At 40.7% G+C, this 21303-nt stretch overlaps 1 protein-coding gene across 3 annotated transcripts in view; it reads right to left on the reverse strand.

Moving 5' to 3' along the window:
* Window positions 1-21303, reverse strand: part of znf318 (zinc finger protein 318) — a 74904-nt gene that overhangs the window by 25394 nt on the left and 28207 nt on the right. For all 3 annotated transcript variants that reach the window (XM_041187244.1, XM_041187243.1, XM_041187241.1), the window contains one exon: window positions 15725-17086. In XM_041187244.1, coding sequence (XP_041043178.1) covers window positions 15725-17086 — 1362 coding nt within the window. The remainder of the gene's footprint in view (window positions 1-15724; window positions 17087-21303) is intronic.

Here is a 21303-nt window from a genome sequence, read left to right on the forward strand (position 1 = left end):
AGCTGAAGTGAACTGGCAAATGAGGTTAAGGGATAGGTTAGCAGAGGTTCGGTGGTAGACATTTAAAAGGATATTTTATTTTAGAATACACAGAACATACACATTCCAATGAGAAAGAAAAACTCTAAGGGGGGGGGGGGGGGGGGGGGGGGGGGGGGACCACTATCCGTGGTTAACTAAAAAAGTTAAAGGCAGAATCAAACTTAAAGAAAAAGCATATAATTATGCCAAGATGGCTGGCAGGTCAGAAGATTGTAAAGAGTATAAAGAACAGCAAAGAATGACAAAAAAATTTAAAAGGAGGGAAAAACAAGAGTACAAGAGAAAGCTAGCAAGTATTTTAAGACAAATAGTAAAAGTTTCTTCAGATATTTAAATAAGTGTTTAAGTCAACGTTGGTCTGATAGAAAGTGCACCTGGACAATTGAGAATGGAAAATTGATAAATTAAACAGGTATTTTGCTTCAGCCTTCACGAGAGGGGATGCAAGTAACATCCCAGAAGTAATAAATCAGGAAATGGAAGGGGAGGAAGGAACTTGGGAAAATTACAATCATCAGGGTAATGGTATTGTGCAAATTGTTGGGGCTGTAGGCTGACAAATCCCCAGGTCCAGATGGACTTCACCCCAAGGTCTTGAAAGAAGTGACTTGTGAGATAGTTGATGCATTGGTTTTAATTTTCCAAAATTCCCTAGATTCAGGGAAGGTTCCATTAGATTGGAAAATAGTAAATGTAACCCCTTTATTTAAAAAGAGAGGGAGACAGAAAGGGAACTACAGGCCAGTTAGTTAACATCTGTCATAGGGAAAATGTTAGAAGCTAATATTAAAGATGTTATAACAGGGCACTTAGAAAAATTCAAGGAAATCAGGCAGAGTCAACATGGTTTTGTGAAAGGGAGATCATGTTTAACCAATTTATTGGAGTTCTTTGGAGGACCATAAACGTCGAAGCAAAAATAGACCATTCGGCCGTTTTGAGTCTGCTTCGCCATTCAATGACATAATGGCTGATCTCATAATCCTCAACTCTACTTTCCTGCCTTTTCCCCCATAACCCTTGATTCTATTACTGATTAAAAACCTGTCTATCTCAGCCTTGAATATACTTGACGACTCATGCTCTACAACCCTCTGTGGTAAAGAATTCCACAGATTAACTACCCTAAGGGAAAAAAATTCCTCCTAATCTCGGTTTTAAGTGGGCGACCCCTTACTCTGAGATTATGCCCTCTGGTCTTAGACTCTCCCGCAAAGGAAAACAACCTCTCAGCATCTACCCTATCAAACCCCCTAAGAATCTTTTATGTTTCAATAAAGTCGTCTCTCATTCTTCTAAACTCCAGTGAGTACAGGCCCAACCTACTCAACCTCTCCTCATAAGAAAATCCCTCAATACCCGGGATCAACTTAGTGAACCTTCTCTGGACTGCCTCCAGTGCCAATATGTCTTTCCTTAGATAAAGGGAACAAAACTGTTTACAGTATTCTAGGTGTGGTCTAACTAGTACCTTATAGTTTTAACAAGGCTTCTCTATTTTTATACTCCATTCCCTTTGAAATAAAGGCATTACATTTGCCTTCCCTATTACCTGCTGAACTTGTATGCTAGCTTTTTGGGATTCATGCATGAGGACCCCCAAATCCCTCTGTGCTGCAGCTTTCTGCAGTCTTTCTCCATTTAAATAATATTCAGCTCTTCTATTCTTCCTGCCAAAGTACAGAACCTCACATTTTCCCACATTATATTCCATCTACCAAGTTTTTTCCTACTCACTCAGCCTCTCTACATCCCTCTGCAGACTCCTCGTGTCATCCTCACCACTTGCCATCCCATCTATTTTTGTGTCACAGAATCACAGAGTGCAGAAGAGACCCTTCGGCCAATTGAGTATGCACCGATACATGAGAAACACTCGACCTTCCTACCTAATCCCACAAATTTGGCATTCATTTCCCTGAAGTAATTAATACATATTGTAAATAACTGTGGCCCCAGCATTGATCCCTTTGGCACTCCACTAGTTACAGGTTGTCATCCTGGAAATGCCCCTCTTATCCCAACTCTGTCTTCTATTAGTTAGCCAATCCTCTATCCATGCTAATATACTACCCTCAACACCATGGGCTCTTATCTTATTAGTAGCCTTATGTGTGGGACTTATTTCAAAGGTACCTTATCAAACACCTTTTGGAAATCCAAATATATTACATCCACTGGTTCCCCTTTGTCTATTCTGCTTGTTACCTCCTCAAAGAATTCTAATAAATTTGTCAGGCATAATTTCCCCTTCACAAAGCCATGCTGACTCTGCTTGATCAGATTATGCATTTCTAAATGCTCTGTTATTTTGTCCTATCTAATAGACTCCAACATTTTCCCAATGACAGATGTTAAGCTAACTGGCCTGTTTTTTGTCTCCCTCCCTTCTTGAATAAGGATGTTACATCGACAGAAGCCTCGCCCTGACTGGAGCCACTTGCTTCTCGTAGCTTATCGCTTTTGATAATTCAGAGAGCACTGGAAACACTGACTCTCCAAGATCTCCATTCCTCTTAATCATGTGGACACAATTAACCTCTCGCCTTGCCAACAGATTTTTTTTTTAAAAGAGCACCACAGAAGGTCTCCTCTTTAGCAGGAACCAAAGCTTAGACAAAACACTGGAGTATAAGTATGATGTCTCAGATATTCATGAGTCAAATATTACTGAAAAGAAGGACATGCTTCCAAAGCTTTTCATCTTGCACCCATCAGGACAATCCTGAGAATGACAAATTTCAAGTAGTCAACAATTTATACCACAGGAGAAAATGGGATTGGTTGGCAAGTCGGCTCTGAATGGCTAAGGAAGCACCCAATGCTTCCATGGAATTCCCAAAAAAGGCACAAGGCTTGAACACATTCCTTTAGTTTGCAGTGAACAGGTCCCTGTGTATGAATGTAAGTCACTTCTAGCTCGTTACAAGCTTAACTGGTTATCTTAAATTGGTTGTTAGTACAGTAATTGGCACACTCAGGATTGTTCAGTAAGTGCTGCCGAATCATGGAATCACATCTAACAGTAGACATTTTGTTTTGGGTTTTGCTTACGTGGGCTGGTTGAATATGGTCTGTACTCTGCCTATTACAAACCAGAGAAATAAGTTGTTTGTTGGTTCTATTTGTTTCAATTGTTGGAATGTCTGGCCTATGCACCAGGCATCACACTGGCATTGAAATTCATTCATGATGTTGCTCAATTATGTGGTAGGCAAAATGCTTTTTGGACTGACCTGTTAGCAGACAATACTACTCATGTCACCACTGCACAGTAGCAGGGTAAAATGGCTTACTTAACCTGTTGGTCAAATTTTAGGCGGGTAATGCGAAGTAGACCAGGCACCGAGGCAGCCTTCAGCCCATTTGTGAGTTTTCTAAATAAATATACAGTAAACATCAGAATAGCCACTGTCCTGCAGAATAGCTTTTGTGTGCTTTATTTCTGCATTGAACCAGCAAAGTGAGTGCCCTATTTACAAGATTGCTGATAACCAACTTACAGCGCATGGTGTTTTATGGAATCCCAACGTTTATATTGACAGAAGGTAGGCTTGCGGTAGACAGTGTTGGAGAAGCCATGAGTGGATTTCTCAAAGACAGTGTGTTCAACTGTTCCATCTCAAATCGTGCCAATTAGCACAGAGATAAAAACAAAAAACTGCAAGGGTCATGAGGACTCGAAACGTCAACTCTTTTCTTCTCCGCCGATGCTGCCAGACTTGCTGAGTTTTTCCAGGTAATTCTGTTTTTGTTGTGCCAATTAGCACCCTCGTTCTCCTGTCGTATAAACTTGTTTAAAATTTGGCATACTTGCGTTTGTCCTGATGAATGCATGACAAAAAGCTTTGGCAACATGTCCCTCTTTTCAGCAATATTCAAGTTCTGTACTGCCAATTGGCTGATGAGTAAATACTTCAATGCCATGGTTTAAAAAATTCTAAAACCTCAAATTGAAAAGTGAGGTCTTGCGGAAAATTTAGTTGCTATAAATTATCAAATTTTCTAATTTGAGTGTTGCCACATAATTACCTGTCAGCATAGAGGCAGGATTTATAACTAAGCCTTGCCAACTCTGGTAAGAGTCAGTGCAGGTTTCACAATTCTTTCTGTGAACTGGACCAATATGACAGATTGGCAGTTAATATTTCAGGTCTGTGGCCTTTCATCAGAGGCCTAAAATGTTTCTCTCTATCCACAGATACTGCCAGTTTTTTTGTGTTTCCTGAATTTTTAAATTTCTAGCATCTGCAGTATTTTGCTTTTGTTTTACAGACTGGCAAGTGGTTTAGCAATGCACTAAGAAATTACAGGAAACCTTGAAGTTTCAAAGTTTTACCAGAGTTACTATGCTTAACTCACAAGAGTATTTTCAGGAGGGCTTTTTAAAAATTCTTCTGTGGGATGTGCTGGACTTGCCCATCATTGAGGCTGGGGATGACTGTGGAGCTTCATTCTGCTGTGTACGAATACATATAAAAAAATCTTGCGGCTGGTCTCTTAGGTTCTACCCTCTCTAAACTTGATCTTATCTAAAACTGGTCCTTTCCTAACTTTCAAGTCTCATTCACCCATCGCCCCTCTGCTGACTGACTTACAACGCCACCTTGTTCAGCAACACCATGATTTTAAAATTCTTAACCCTGTTTACAAATTACTTCATGGCCTCACTCCCCCTAATCTTTATGACATCACCTGGCCCCACATATCTGCACTCCTTCAATTCTGGCCTCTTGAGCATGTTCAAGTTTAATTGCTCCACCATTGATGGCCATACCTTCAGCTGCTCAGGCCCTAAGCTCTGGAATTCCTTCTCTAAACTCTCCTCCACTCTACTTCACTTTCATCCTTTTAACATACTCCTAAAAACCTCTCTCTTTGTCGAAGTTTTCAGTCATATGTCCTAATAGATCGTTGTGACTGACTGTCAGCTTCTAAGTTATAAGGCTCTAGCGAAGTTGGGACTTATTGTGTTAAGGCATAAAAAAGTATTGCGATGACGGTGGAAGCTGCACCCTAGGTCAAAAATGATGATGTACAATTCTAAGTATGCGCTGATATCACTAAACAGTTGCATAATAAAAGAGAGAAATCTGCACAGTTGGGGAGACATGCATGACTGATAGCACAATAACATTAGGTGATTTTAAATATCCTAGGACATATGGAATAAAAATTATGCATGCAGTAATGACAATCACACTGTTGCATAAATCAAGAGATTGTTATAAAAATCACTTTTTCAAACAAATATAGATCAACAGTTTCTTCATAAACTTTTAGCACTAACAAGACGGAGCCCTTTACAAAAAGGTTGCTTTTTTACGATGGGGAGCCCAATACATCAGTGCACAAAATACGTTTACAACCATACTCAGCTGAGTCCTTCTTATGGCGCCACACTAATAAAGTGTATCAAAATAAAACTAATGCTTTCTGTCCCTTAAACCAATCCTCTAAAAATACTAACACATTAACACAACACAGTCAGCCCTTATGTAAATGCTTTAAAAATCTAAACATTCCATATCTACCAACTTGCCTTTATCTACTCTGTTAATCGCATACTAAACAACCTCTAATAGATTTTTTTTAAAAATTCATTCATAGATTGTGGGGGGTGTTGGCTAGGCCAGCATTTATTTCCCATCCCTTGTTGAGAGGGCATTTAAGAGTCAATCTGTGACTCCAGAAATGTGGTTCTGGAGTCACATTTAGGCCAGACCAGGTAAGGACAGTAGGTTTCCTTCCCCAAAGGACATTAATGAGCCAGAGGGTTTTTTACGGCAATCAGCAATGGTTTTGAGGTCATAATCAGACTTTCAATTCCAGATTTTTAGTGAAATCAAATTTCACCATCTGCCCTGGTGGGATTCGAACCTGATTCTCTGGAATAATAGTCCAATGTCATCGCCTCCCCGTATTCAACCATTTTATTGGCTTCATAAAAACAGGTCGACTCTGCCAAACCGTATTATGATTTTCAAAGTGCACTGTTACCATTTCCTTAACAATGGATTCCAGCATTTTCCAGACAACTCACGTCTGGCTTATTGGCCTGTAGTTCCTGGTTTTCTCTACCCCTTCTTTATTGCAGTGTTACATCTGCTGACTTCCTACCCAATGTGACCATCCCATAATCTAGGGAATTTTGGAAGATCATAAACCAGTTCAATCCTTGAAAACAGGCATAAGTGAACCAGATGGGCTCTTACGCAGTCCAATACTTTTCACAGTCACTATTCCTGACACTTTTTATTTAATTAGTTAATTTATTTAGTGGGTTTATTTAATTAATGAATTTAAATACCCAAGCTGCTGTGGTGGGATTTGGACACGTCTCCAGATCATTAGTCGCTGCCTCTGTGGATTACTAATCCAGTAATGTAACCACTGGATCTCCTTCAGCAACAGATGGACCACTTTCTAGTGGACCTGTTCATTTCTGAATGGAATGCAGATTCAGAGAACGATGAACATAGAAACAGGAGTAGCCCATTTGGTCCATCCAGCCTGCTCCGCCATTCAATTAGATCATAGCTGATCATCTACCTCAATGCTTCTTTCGCCACTATCTCTATATCCCTTGGTGTCATTCCTCTTGAACATGCTCAATGATTGAGCTTCCACAGCCATCTGGGATAGAGAATTCAAAGATTCACCGCCGAGTGAAAAAATTTCTCCCCATCTCAGCCTTAAATGGCCTGCCCCTTATTCTGAGACAGCAGCTGCTGGTTCTAGACTCACTGGCCAGGGGAAACATCCTATTTACATTTATCCTGTTATGCCCTGTAAGAATTTTCTAAGTTTCAATGAGAACGCCTCTCATTCTTCAAAACTCTAGGGAATACAGGCTCAGTCTCCTCAATCTCTCCTCATAAGACAATCTCACCATCCAAGGGATTAATCTCATGAACCTCTGCTGCTCTCCCTCTAAGGCAAGTATAACCTTCCTTAGATAAGGGGATCAAAACTGCACACAATACTCCAGGTGAGGTTTCTCTAAGGGTCTATATAACTGCAGCAAGGCATCCTTACTCCTTTACACAAATCCCCTCACACTAAAGGCCAACATATCATTTGCCTTCCTAATTGCTTTCTGCACCTGCATGCTAGATTTTAGTGACTCTTGAACAAGGGCACCCAGATCCCTTTGGACATCAACACTTCCCAACCTCTCACCATTTAAGATGTATTCTGCCTTTGTTTTTTCTAACAAAATGAATAACAATACCAAGTTTGGTGTCATCACCAAATATTACAATTGGTCCCCACATCCAAATCATTTATATGGATTGCGAACAGCTGTGGACATAGCACTGATCCTTGCAGTACTCAACTAGTCAGTCTGTCACCTGAGAATGATCACTTTATTCCTACTCCCTGCTTTCTGTCTGTTAACCAATTTTCAATCCATACCAGTTTATTACCCCCAATCCCATGCGCTCTAATTTTATTAAACTCCTGTGTGGGGCCTTATCAAAAGCCTCCTGAAAATCCAAATGCACTGCATCCACTGGCTCTCCTTTATCTATGCTGCAAGTAGCATCCTCAAAAAGCTCCAACAAGTTTGTCAAACATGATTTCCCTTTCATTAATTTACGGTGACTGCTCAATTGTACCATTCTTTTCTGTCCAGTTGCACATTATCTTATAATAGATTCCAGCAATTTCCCTACTACTGATGCCAAACTAACAGGTCTGTAGTTCAACATTCTCCACTTCTTCTCTTCTTAAATAGCGGGGTTACATTTGCTGTTTTTCAGTGTACAGGATCCTTGCCAGAATCCATAGAATTTTGAAATATAATCACCATAGTGTCCACTATCTCTCTAGCCACCTCCTTCAACACTATGGGATGAAGCTCATCTGGTCAAGGGGATTTTCCAAAATTCAACTCAGTTAACTTTTCAAGCACTACCTCTTTACTTATACTAATTTCTTTTAGTTCCTCAGTTTCACAAGTCCCTTGGTTGCCTAGTATTTCTGGGAGATTCTCTGCACCTTCAGAAAGCCGTAAGTTGACTGGTTGGCAAGCATAGGCCTTTCCAGGCTCGGCACAGAGGAGACAATTGGTGAGTGATATACCATACCCTAGTAAACACTTCGTTAAAAAGTCTAAGGTTATGTCAATGCAGCTCGGCCATGTGGAATATGCATCCTGCGGTATGATATGCAGGCACAAAGTGCTCTCGATGACTACATTTGCAGGAAGTGCCACCAGCTACAGAAGCCAGAGCATTGAGTTGCAGAACTCGAGTCCATGTAGTGTAGGTGCACCACAGTGCTGTTAGGGAGGGAGTTCCAGGATTTTGACCCAGCAACAGTGAAGGAACAGCAATATATTTATCATGACACACCACAGGGACTGCAGCGGTTCAAGGCGGCAGCTCACCACCACCTTCGCGAGGGCAATAAGGCATGGGCAATAAATACTGCTTTAGCTAGTGAAACCCAGATCCCATAAATGAATTTTAAAAATTTCCAGAAATTTTTTTCCCCCTCTTGTCCCTTTGCACTATTCCTACCCCAGTCTATATTTGGATAATTGAAGTCCCCCATTATAATTACTCTACAAATCTTACACCTCTAATTTCTTTGCAAATTTGTTTCTCTACATCTGTTCTGCTTGTTATGATCTATATACTATACCAATCAACGTTATTGCACAATTTTCACTCCTTATCTCTGACCAGAGAGATCTGTTCAAGATAAATTTCTGCTGCAGCATGTTTCTGATCCAACAAGACATCAGGTACTGTCGGACCTGGTTCTGGGGAATGAGTTGGCCCAAATGGATCAATTATCAATGGGAAAGCATTTAAGGGACAGTGACCATTGTATCATTAGGCCATGGAAAAGACAGAGAACAATCCAGGGCAGGGACAATTAATTGGGGGAAAGTCAACTTCAATGGGATGAGACAAGTCAGTTGGAATCAAATGTTAGCAGAAAAGATGGGCAGCTGAACAATGGGCTACCTTCAAAGAAAAGGTATTACAGGCAATGGATAAAAGATAAAGTTGGCAATTACACACCAGTCAGTTGGCTTCAGTGATGGGGAAACTTCCGGAAACTATAGTTTGGGACAAAATCAATAATCACTTAGATAAGTGCAGGATAATTAAGGAAAGCAGCATGGATTCATTAAGGGAAAATCATGTTTAACTAACTTGCTGGAGTTTTTTGAGATGGTAACAGAGAGGGTTGATAAGGGAAACACTGTTGCTGTGGTGTATATGGATTTTCAAAGGCATTTGATGCTATGCCACACAATAGACTTGTGAGCAAAATTCTAACTTGTAGAATAAAAAGGGAAAGTAGGAACTTGGATAAGAAATTGGCTGAGTGACAGGAAACAGTTGAGATAAATGATTGTTTTTTTTTGATTGTTTTGATTGGAGGAATGTTTGCAGTGGAGTTCCCCAAGGGTCAGTGTTGGGACCCTTGCCCTTCCTGATCTATTTTAATGACTGCGGTGTTCAGGGTATGATTTCAAAATTTGCAGATGATACAAAGATTGGAAACATTGTCAATTGTGATGGGAGTAATCTTGAACTTCAAAAGGACATCGACATGTTGGTGGATTGGGCAGACAAATGGTAGATGAAGTTCATTGCAGAGAAGTGTGAGGTGATTCATTTTGACAGGAAGAATGTGGAGAGACAGTATAAAATAAAGGGAGAGCCTCTAAAGGAGGCACAGGAACTGAAGGACCTTGGTGTATACATACATAGGCCATTGAAGAATGCAGGACATATTGAGAGAGCAGTTAATAAAGTATATAGCATCTTAATACCCTGATGAATAAAGCCTAAGAGTAAGGAGGACATGTTGAACTTGTATAAGACAATAGTTAGGTCTGATCTGGAGTACTGCATCCAGTTCTGGGCACCATTCTTGAGGAAAGATGTGAAGGCACGGGAGAGAGTATTGAGGAGATTCACAAGAATGATTCCAGGGATAAGGAACAGTAGCTATGAGGATAGATTGGAGAGATTGGCCCTGTTTTCTTTGGAGAAAAGAAGGCTGAGAGGAGTCTGCCTTTATATTCCTCGCTAGCTTGCATTTAAAATTCTCTTTTCCCTTTCTTATTCAGTTTCTTGGTCCCCCTTTGCTGAAAATTCTGACAGGGCTGGACAGACTGGATGCAGAAATGATATTTCCTCTGGCTGAGGGTGTCTAGAACAAGGGCTCAGAGTCTCAGGGTAGAACATTAGGAGTGAGGTGAGGAGAAACCTCTTCACTCAGAGGGTGGTGAAGCTATGAAGTTCTCTATCACAGAAGGCTGTGGAGGCCAAGACACTCAATATATTTAGAAGGAAATAGATTTCTAGTATACGGACAGCACGGAAATATGGCATTGAGATACAGGATCAGCCATGATCAATGAATAGCAGAGCAGGCTTGAGAGGCCCAATGGCCTACTCCTGCTCCTATTTTCTATGTTTCTATGGGTTCCAAATTTGTCCCAATCTTCAGGCTCACCACACTTTCTGGCATCCTTATAAGCCACTTTCTTTGATCTAACGCAATCTTTAACTTTTTTTCGTTAACTACAGTTGATTTACCTTTCACTTTGGGTGTTTGTTCCTTAGAAGAATGTGTATTCGTTGCACACCGTGTAGCATTTCTTTAAATACTAGCCCCTGTCTACCGCCAAATCTTTTAGTGTACTTTCCCAATCCACCAATCCAGCCAACTTGGTCCTCATACCTTCATAATTTCCCTTCAGATTTAAGACCCTAGTTTTAGAATGAACTAGGTCACATTCCAACTTCATGCAAAATTCTATCATATTATGGTGACTATTTCCCAAAGGGTATTAATTATCCCTTTCTTATTACACAACACGAAATGAAAAGTAGCTTGATCATGAGTTGGCTCCTCAATGCACTGCTCCAGAAACCCATCTTGTACAAAGTCCAGGAATTCACCCTCCATAGCAGTAGTGCTGATTTGGTTAACCCAATCTGTGTAAATTGAAGTCATCCGTTGTTACTGTATTACCCATGTAATTTCCTGATTTATACCATACCCAACGTTACCACCACAGTTTGGTGGCCTATAAACAACTCCCACCAAAATTTGCTGCCCCTTGCTGTTTCTTTAGCTCCGCCCAGACCAATTCGACATCTTGATCCTTCGATCTCAGGTCATCTCTTACCAATATACTGATCCTGTCCCTCATTAAGAGTGAGACCCCACCTCCTTTTCCTTTCTGCCTAAAAATATTGCTTTAAATGTTCACCATTTCTTATCTATCTTTTCATCTAATTTTCCAACCTAAAGTTAATCTACCAAAGTGCTAAATCTCCCAGATATCATCCTTCCAGGACAAAAATCCAAGGTTCTCCTTCAAAACACAATTCTCTGACACAAGGAACAGTTTCATGGCTCTTCTCTGCACAGTTTCCAGTGCCCGAATGTGTGCTTACTTCCTTAATGATCAAAGCGAGACAGTGCTGAAAGGCAGTTGGAGCAGGTCACACATCCCATGACTTAATGTTCTACTATTTGGACAATGTGGTTCAACTGTGTCGAGTGCTACATCACATCTGTTTGAAATGTTGAGTGTAGGACTTGTAGGTCTCTTTCAACTTGCTTCCATAAGTATTTCAATGTCATTGATGAAGTGAATGGTGCCCATATCTTCCTTCCTTTAAGCACTACTTCACATTTGTTAGGATTAATTTATCTGTTGTTATTAATCTCACATACACACTTTGCCCTAATTGATGTGTAATTCTTCAGCTACTTCCGCCTGCTACTTAGTTTTCAGCCTTCAGTGGTCGGATTCTCCCCTGACAGTCAAAGTTATGGATCAACATATCAGTGCAGCAGAGAGCTTATTTAGTTTCATCTGCATTTTTCACAAGTCTTGTCTCTCTGCTGACTACCCTCTATTCTATTACTGAAAAAAATTTATAGATAATGTTCCAGCTGGATATTTCCCAGTCTTTCAATATATTTCTGCACCTTCCTGAACTTATCCTACAAGGGAAAGGAGTTCACAAGGATATGTGTTCTCTACTCCATTTCTTCCACCCATCTTGCTTTTTCACTTTTCTCTCCATTTTATTTTTTCCCCTTCCTTGATCTCCCAGTTTCCTTTTCCCTTCTTTGCTGCTACATACTTTTCCCCATGCCCCACCTTGACTTTCTTCTCCTCTGCTCATCTACTTTTTGGATTCCTTGCCATGCTTCACTCCCTCGCAGTCTCTTTGTTCTGCCAATTTCCTATTTGAGCATGAGTTTTCTTTTACCATCTCTCCTTGCTGCTTCTCACTGCTCACTTCTTCAAATTTAATTACTTCTTCATTCACCATTTTTTCTGTGTTTCACGCTGGGGTAAATTCAAAGCTAACTTGCAGAAACATTATTTCAATGAAACATGGTCAGTCAATCTATGGAACAGTCTTCTGCAGGAGACAGTAGAAGCAGAAAGTATTGATCTAATTCAAATGAAAACTAGATATCTTTCCACAAAATATTTTGGAATACAGTATAAGTAATGATTAAGTGCAACATGCTCGAGAGGAACATGCAACTGTCCAAAGTTTTCCAGCAATGGGATTTTCCTGGGAGTCATGTCCTGGTTTGTTGTGGACTTTTATAAAAAAATTCTTAATGGGATTTGTTGCCCATCCCTAACTGCCCTTGAACTGACCTTGCTAGTTAAGAATCAACCACACTGCTGTGGGTCTAGAGTCACATGTATGCCAGACCAGATGAGGATGGCAGGTTTCCTTCATGCAACAATCGATGATAGTTTCATGGTCAACATTGCTGAGACAAGCTTTATATTCCAGATTTATTAACCAAATTCAAATTCTACCAGCTGCTGTGGTGAGACTCAAACACATCCCCCGAGAGCATGAGCCTGTTTTCTGTCTCCCCCACTTTTTGAATAAAGGAGTTATATTCACTATCTTCCAATCTAATGGAACCTTCCCTGAATCTAATTTTGGAAAATTAAAACGAATGCATAAACTATCTCACTAGCCACTTCTTTCAAGACCTTAGGGTGAAGTCCATCAGAACCCAGGGACTTGTCTGCCCGCAGATCCAACAATTTTTCTCAGTACCACTTCCTTGGTGATTTTAATTTTCTTGAGTTCCTCCCTCCCATTTCCTGATTTACAGCCATTGCTGGGATGTTATTTGTATCCTCTATAGTGAAGACCAATGCAAAATAGCGGTTCAATTCATCTGCCATCCCCTTATTTTCCATTATTAATTTGGACATAGAAACATACAAAATAGAAGTAGGCCATTCGGCCCCTCAAGCCTATTCTGCTTTATTTCCAATAAGGCCAATGGTCACTTTGTTAACTAATTTCTTTTTTAAATATCTACAGAAATTCTTACTATCTGCCTTTCTATTTCTAGCTAGCTTTCTCTCACACACTAATTTTTCCTTCGTTGTCAATCTTTTGGTCATTCTTTGCTGTTTTTCATATTCTGTCCAATCTTCTGACCTACCACCCATCTCTTTACGCAATTACATGCTTCTTCTTTAGGTTTGATACTATAATTAATTTTTGTGGTTAACCACAGATGGTGGGTCCTCCCCTTGGAATTTTTCTTTCTCGTTGGAATGCATCCGTTCTGTGTATTCTGAAATATCTCCTTCAATGTCCACCACTGCATCTCTGTTAACCAATCCCTTAACCTAATTTGCCAGTTCGCTTTAGCTAACTCTGCTTCATGTCCTCATAACTGCTCTTATTTAAGTTTAAAATAAGAGTCTTGGAACCATTCTTCTCTCCCTCAGAATGAATGTAAAATTCAATCATATTATGATCACTGCTACTCAAGGGTGCCTTCACTATGAGATCCTATTTTAACTAACTCTATCTCATTGCACAATAGCAGGTCTCATCCCAGGTCTAGTATTGCCTGCTCTCTGGTTGGTGCCAGAACGTGCTGTTATAAGAAAATATCCCGAAACCATTCTATGAATTTCTCATCTCGACTACCTTTGCTCACCTGATTTTCCCAGTCCAAATGCAGATGAAAACCCCCTATGATTATTATCATATCTTTCTGACAAGCTCCCATTACTTCTTCCTTTATACCCATCCTACTGTATGGTTACTGTTTGGGGGCCTGTACATCACTCCCACAAGTGACTTCTTGACTTTATCATTCCTCATCTCTACTCAAACCCTTTCTACATCCTGGTTTTCTGAACTTACGTTCTGCTCCAAAACATTACAGAAACACGCTGAAATGTAATCAAATGCATCATGAAATAATCCCCCAGCTTCTGTTCTCTACAAACCATCTCAAACTCCTATCCACCGCTTGCTGACTCTTCAACAAGCACAAAGAGCTCAATGTCACTAAGACTGAGACCATCAGCAGCCTCCGTCAGAACCCTCCCTCTAACCCAAAGGGCCAAACTTTTAAAAAAAAATTCTCCCCTGCCCCAAGCCCTCAACTCACATCTTGCCCTCTAAGAGCTCATCTCATCTCAGTCATGAGAGCCACCTCTTGGCTCCTTTGACCATATTCTCGCCAAAGTGCTGGCCCAACCTCCCTTCATGTATAGAATCCATCACAGTTCTACCTCTGTTCAGCTCTTAAGAAGTCATTTGGGCTTGAAACGTTAACTCTCTCTCTCCATAGATGCTGCCAGACCTGCTGAGTTTTTACGGTATTTTCTGTTTTTATTCCAGATTCTCAGCATCCACAGTATTGTTTTCTCTATGGCCTACATATTCGGCATCACAACAGCACTTGCTGCACAATCCAATTTTTGTTTAAAATGTCATTTACAGCTAGAGAACAAAATAACAATTAAATACCGCCACACCAAACTATGCTAGAGTAATACATGTTTATCAGATTGTGGGCTGCAGTCTCAGCTGTGCCATCATACTTACCTCACAGGAGGGGGAAAAAATATCTTTAAACCTAGCCTGTGTTCTACTTTCATACAATTCCATTTAACCGGTTATAAAGTGACAATGCTTCAGCTTTAACTGAAATCAATAGTCCTACCTCTCATGTATGATGCATGGCATTATCGAATTTGTGCAGTTTTCCCCTTCAATTAATTTTCTGGTGCTCACTGTGTATCAAGATTTAATCTGTTGATCATGAACTTATGGTAAATGTTTCCCCCTTCCTTTTGCATCTACAAGGTCAACATAGCAAGTAACTCCAAAGCCTCCAGCAGTACCATGGTAAAACAGACCATTGGGACCTGATGAGTGCACCACAGCCAATGCTCCCTCAAATCTTATACATAAGAATGGCTCCGCAGCTCCATAGCTAGTAGGGCTAAGAATTTACAAGTCTCTACACTCTGGTGTACCAGGAAGGCTAATTAATGCATCACATTCCTGATTGTTAGTTATATAACTCCTCTCCAGAAGACACTGAGTCTTGCTAGATTATGGTTCCACAGGTAAGCATCTCATAGATCGCCCAAAAGTGGCTTTGCTTGAATCTAGATACCAAGTGACAGGTTACCCGACTATGAAGATATCACTAGAGGGCAATATCAGAGAATCAGAAATTAGTCACTACACCTTCATGGTTGCTTCAAATCTTATTTGCAAATCAGAAGAGGAATTTTTCAACATAATTTTTCTATACCAAAGAAAACAATGATGAAAATATTAAACTTTCTTTTGTGCTACATGAAGATACACAAACAACACTGACAAACCTTTTGTTTCTGTTCTGATTTCCTCTTCTCCTCTTCGGCAGACTTGGGCATCAGCATCATTCGATTTGTGGATGCTATGGGAATATGGGGCAAGGTAGGCGTTGTCTGCACTTGCACCAGAACAGAATTCTCTCGTTTGTGGTCTGTAATGTCTTTGGGAGCTTTGACCGTTTCAATGACCCTTAGATTTGGTCTGGTGACTTTTGATTGCTGCATAACCACCATCAATGGACTATTTGGTTGCTGAACATATGGCTCAGTAACTTGTGGAGGTGGGTACATTGGCCAGGCAGGGGCAGGGAATGAGAGGTAAGGATCATATTGATTATAGTTAGGAGGTGGTGCATTCAGTGGATAATTTACTGGAGGTATTGGATATTGCCCATAAGGTGGCATAACATAATTTGGCGAGGGGAGAGGCAATAAACCAGGCTTAGGGGTCGTTGGAGTGATTACAGCTGGACATCGTGGAGTTGCTCTCTCAGATTCTTTAGCTGTCACAGCTGTTTCTCGACTAAATGGTTCCTTGCTCTCTTTCGCCACAGGGCCGGGGACCTTTTCTTGTTTGTAAGACTTTGCTCGAGTTTGTGTACGAGGTTCTGGTGATTTTGTCTCATTTCTGCTTCTCCGCTTATCCCAGGAACTAGACTTGTGGGGGTCCAAGGGGTGGTCAGGTGATCGAGATGCAGGTTTTTTTCCATGGAGCCTCTCCTGAGTGCGGGCTGCCAGCTTGCTGATCTCTGTTACTCCTATATCTAGTCCAATGGTTTTCAGCAAATCATGGATCTTTTCATACTCCTTATCAGGTTTCACACTTGTCAAGTGTGACCCTCCTTCAGGCATACTGGTTTGTCTTACAGGGAGGAGATTCCGGTTTGGAGGAGCTGCTCGAAGTTTCGCAGATGCTGTCTTCTCTTCATCATCCTCTCCATACAGAAACTTTTCCTCGTCCTCTATTTCTGGAAAGTTGCGCTTCCTCCTCTCTTGTAAGTTGCTGCTCTCAACTTCTTCCAATAAGCCAAGTATACGAGAGAAACCACTTCCATCCTGACTGGCCCGTTCATGTGGCAGCAGGAAGTCTGTGGCCCGGTCCTTGATTTCAGAAGATCTTTCAGATTCGGATTTTGTGCCGTGCTTAGCTGGAATATCTCGCTCAAAAAGGAAACTGGTATTTGTTAGACCAGGGACACCACCCTGCTCAGTGATTCGATGTATTTCTCTGGTGTCTCGCATGAAAGAGAATTGTTCAGTCTCAGCGAAACTCGACTCATGCTGTGGTAAGCGTGCGAAGCTTTGCGGTGGAACATAATTTTTCTGACGTTCAGGGCTTTCCTTGACTGTGACACCATGATACTCGTCAAACTAAAGCAAAAGAAAAGAGGCACAAAAAGTCAAGTTAGGAAGTCACAGTTTCATGTCCATATTCTTTTAGCATTGGTTGCTAAAGATGCATGCAACCCAAATTATACCTTTTCAACAAATGAGTTAACAAAGGTAGTGTAAACTCTGCTTCTGTAGCCCATTTACTTCTCCAACTCCCCTAATTTTTTCTATTCCTGAACTGAATGACATGTTGGAAAGCAGTTCTTGAAATGTTACCTGCCCAATATTCCCTCTAATTTTTTCCATCTACGTGCAGAATGAATTGTATGTGCACCAATGTTTAAGATAAGGTGCAGATGTGTGCCACCAGAAGAAACAAAAAATCTATTTATATTACCCAGTCTGATCTACATGCAAATCCAAACCCACAGCAAAGTGGTTGACTCTCAAACTGCCCTCTGAAATGGTCTAGCAAGCCACTCATTTGTCAAGGTGGCAGCTCACCATCACCTTCTCAAAGGCAATTAGGGGTGTACAATAAATACCATCAATGCCCACATCCTATGAAAAACACTTAATTGTCTTTAGAATATCCTGAGTCATGAAAGATGCAACATAAATGTAAATTATTTCATAGAGCGGTTACAGCACAGGAGGCCATTTGTCCCATCATGCCCATGCCGGCCCCCTGCAAGAGCAACTCAGCGAGCCTCATTCTCCAGCCTTTTTCCCATAGCTTGGCAATTTTTAAAAAATATTCATTAAAGTTATCTTGAATTATTTTGGATTCCAAGTCCTCCCATACTGATATTAAATGAAAAGATCAATAGCTAGTTGATCCTTCCTTCCATTCTTGAACAGAGCTCTTGCACTGGCTATCCTCCAGTCTTGATACAATTTTCATTGTTAAAGACTGAAAGTGCTCAAGTCCTTTCTCCTATTGGACTTTAATACCCTGGGATGTCTGTTACCAGAGTTTAGTGACTGAGCACTTTTGAGATCAGAGATTTTTCTGAACCAATTCTTTTCCTAGTTACCTCTCGATTGCTCCATTTCCTCCTCTAATACACAGTCTCCTTTCCACCACCATGAGTAAAAACTTCATGCATTGTTGACTATTAGGCTTCTCCCATACCTTCATTATGCTGAACAAGATTTTTGTATGTCAGCTTTGAAGAGTTCTATTTCTTTCAGATTCTTTAACTGGTCTTTTACTTATAAGATAGATACTAAAGATTTTTGTTATCATCTGCTAGCCTCTTATTTCCAATTAACCTCCAATTACATTTGCTATATTCATGAGTCTCTTTAGATATGTCAGATCTACTTTTATCAGATGCTTCCTTTTAGTTATAATCCCTCTGGTTATGTATTATCTATTAATTATCTATTCTTTGATGCAGACCTGCTTACCATGGGAATTTATATATCTTGCATTCTTATCTGGAACAAAGGAAGGGAAATCTTCAATGCTCTATTTACTAACCTGTCTAGTTAATTTGGACCAAATTTCTTCATACTCCTCTAGGAAGAGGGGCTGAATGGCCTAAACACAGAAACAGAAAATAGTAGGAGGAGGTCATTCAGCCCTTTGAGCCTGCTCCACCATCAATATGGACATGCTTGATCCTCTATCTCAACACCGTACTCCTGCTCTCTCCCTATGCCCCTTGATGCCTTTAGAGTCCAGAAATCTATTTACTTCTTAAATATATTCAGTGACTTGGCCTCCACAGCCTTCTGTGGTAGAGAATTCCATGGGTTCACCACTCTGAGTCAAGAAGTTTCTCATCTCAGTCCTAAATGGTCTATCCTGTATCCTGAGACTGACAGCCTTTGTTCTAGACACCCCCAGCCAGTGGGAATATCATTTCTGCATCCAGTCTGTCCATCCCGGTCAGAATTTTATATGCTTCAATGAGATCTCCTCTCATTCTTCTAAACTCCAGTGAATACAGGCCTAGTCAGCCCAACTTTTCCTCATATGACAATCCTGCCATCAGGAATCAGTCAAGTGAACCTTCGCAGCACTCCCTCTATGGCAAGTATATCCTTTCTTGGGTTAAGGAGACCAAAACCGCACACAATACTCCAGGTGTGGTCTCACCACGGCCTTGTATAGCTGCAGTAAGACATCCTTGCTCCTGTACTCAAGTCCTCTTGCAATGAAGGCCAACATACCATTTGCCTTCTTAACTGCTTGCTGCACCTGCATGCTTGCTTTCAGTGATTGGTGCACAAGGACACCCAGGTCCCTTTGTATATCAACATTTCCCAATCTATCACCATTTAAATAATAGGCTGCCTTTCCGTTTTTCCTACCGAAGTGGATAACTTCGCACTTAGTCACGTTATACCGCATCTGCCATGTATTTGCCCACTCACAACCTGTCTAAATCACCTTGAAACCTCTTAACACTATCCTCACCGCTCACATTCTTACCAAGTTTCGTATTGTCAGCAAACTTGGAAATATTACATTTAGCTCCCTCATCAAAATCATTGATATATATTGTGAATTGCCAGGGCCCAAGCACTGATCCCTGCAGTACCCTGCACATCACTGCCTGCCACTCTGAAAAAGACACACTTATTACTGCTGTTTCCTGTCTGCTAACCAATTCTCAATCCATGCCAACATATTACCCCCTATCCCACGTGCTTTAATTTTGCACACTACCCTCTTCTGTGGGACTTTATTAAAAGCTGAAAATCCAAAAACACCACATCCACTGGTTCTCCTGGTTCTCTCTTATATATCCTGCTAGCTATGTCCTCAAAAATATCCAGTAGGTTTATCAAACATGATTTCCCTTTCATAAGTCCATGCTGACTGTGTCTAATCCCATTGATATTTTCTAAGTGGCCTGTTATCACATTCTTTATCATAGGCTCTTGCATTTTCCCTACTACTGATGTTAGTACTGTTTTCTCTCTCCCTCCCTCCTCTTTTAAATAATGGGGTTACATTTGCCAATCTGCTGGCACTGTTCCAAAATCTGTAGAGTTTTGGAAGATGACAACCAACACATCCACTATTTCCATGGCCGCATCCTTTAGTTTCCTGGGATGTAGATTATCAGGCCCTGGGGATTTATCGACTTTCAGTCCCATTAATTTCTCCAGCACTATTGTTTTAGCAATGTTAATTTCCTTCAATTCCTCCTCCTCACTAGACCCTTGGTACCCTAGTATTTCTGGGAAGTTATTTGTGTCTTCCTCCGTGAAGACAGAGCTAAAGTAGTTGTTTAATTGTTGTGCCATTTCCCTCTTCTGCATTATAAATTCTCCCGTTTTGGACTGCAAGGGACCTACATTTGCTTCACTAATCTTTTTCTTTTCACATACTTACAGAAGCTTTTACTGTCTGCTTTTATGTTCCTTGAAAGTTTACTCTCATACTCTATCTTTCCCCACTTAATCAATCTCTTGGTCCTCTTTTGCTGAATTCCAAACTGATCCCAATCTTTAGGCTTACTAGTTTTTCTAGCAACTTTATAAGACTCTTCTTTAGGTCTAATACTATCCTTAACTTCTTTTGTTAGCCATGGTTGGGCTGCTTTTCCTGCTCTGTTTTTGTGTCAGAAAGGAATATATAACCCTTGCAATGCATAAATCCATTCCTTAAATATTAGCCATTGTCTATCGGCCTTTTTATGAAGTTTCCCAATCTATCTTAGCTAACTCACGCTACACACCTTTGTAGTTTCCTTTGTTTAGATTTAGGGCCCTAGTTTCAGATTGGACTACTTCACTTTCCATCCTAATGAAGAATTCTATCATGTTATGGTCACTCCTCCCTGCACAACAAGATTATTAACTAACCCAATCTCAATACCAATTCTAGGATAGCCCGTTCCCTCGACATGCTGGTCTTAAAAAAAAATCTCGTACACACTCCAAACATTCATCCGCCACAGTACTATTGCTAATTTGGTTTGCCCAGTTCATATGAAAATTAAAGTCATTGTGTGCAGTTCTGGTCACCAAATTACAGGAAGGACGTAATAGCTCGGGAGACAGTGCAGAGGAAGTTTACAAGAATGTTGCCAGGGTCAGAAAAGTGTAGCTATGAGGAGAGATTGGATAGGTTGGGGTTATTTTCTTTCGAACTAAGAAGGCTGAGAGGTGACTTGATTGAGGTGTACAAAATTATGAGGGGAATAGATAGAGTGGACAAAATTGTTTCCCTTGGTGGAGAATTCTAGAACCAGGGGACAAAGATTCAAGATAAGTGGCAGAAGGTGTAGGGGGAA

This window comes from Carcharodon carcharias, chromosome 5 (assembly GCF_017639515.1).
Source record: "Carcharodon carcharias isolate sCarCar2 chromosome 5, sCarCar2.pri, whole genome shotgun sequence".
NCBI classification, from domain to species: Eukaryota; Metazoa; Chordata; class Chondrichthyes; order Lamniformes; family Lamnidae; genus Carcharodon; species Carcharodon carcharias.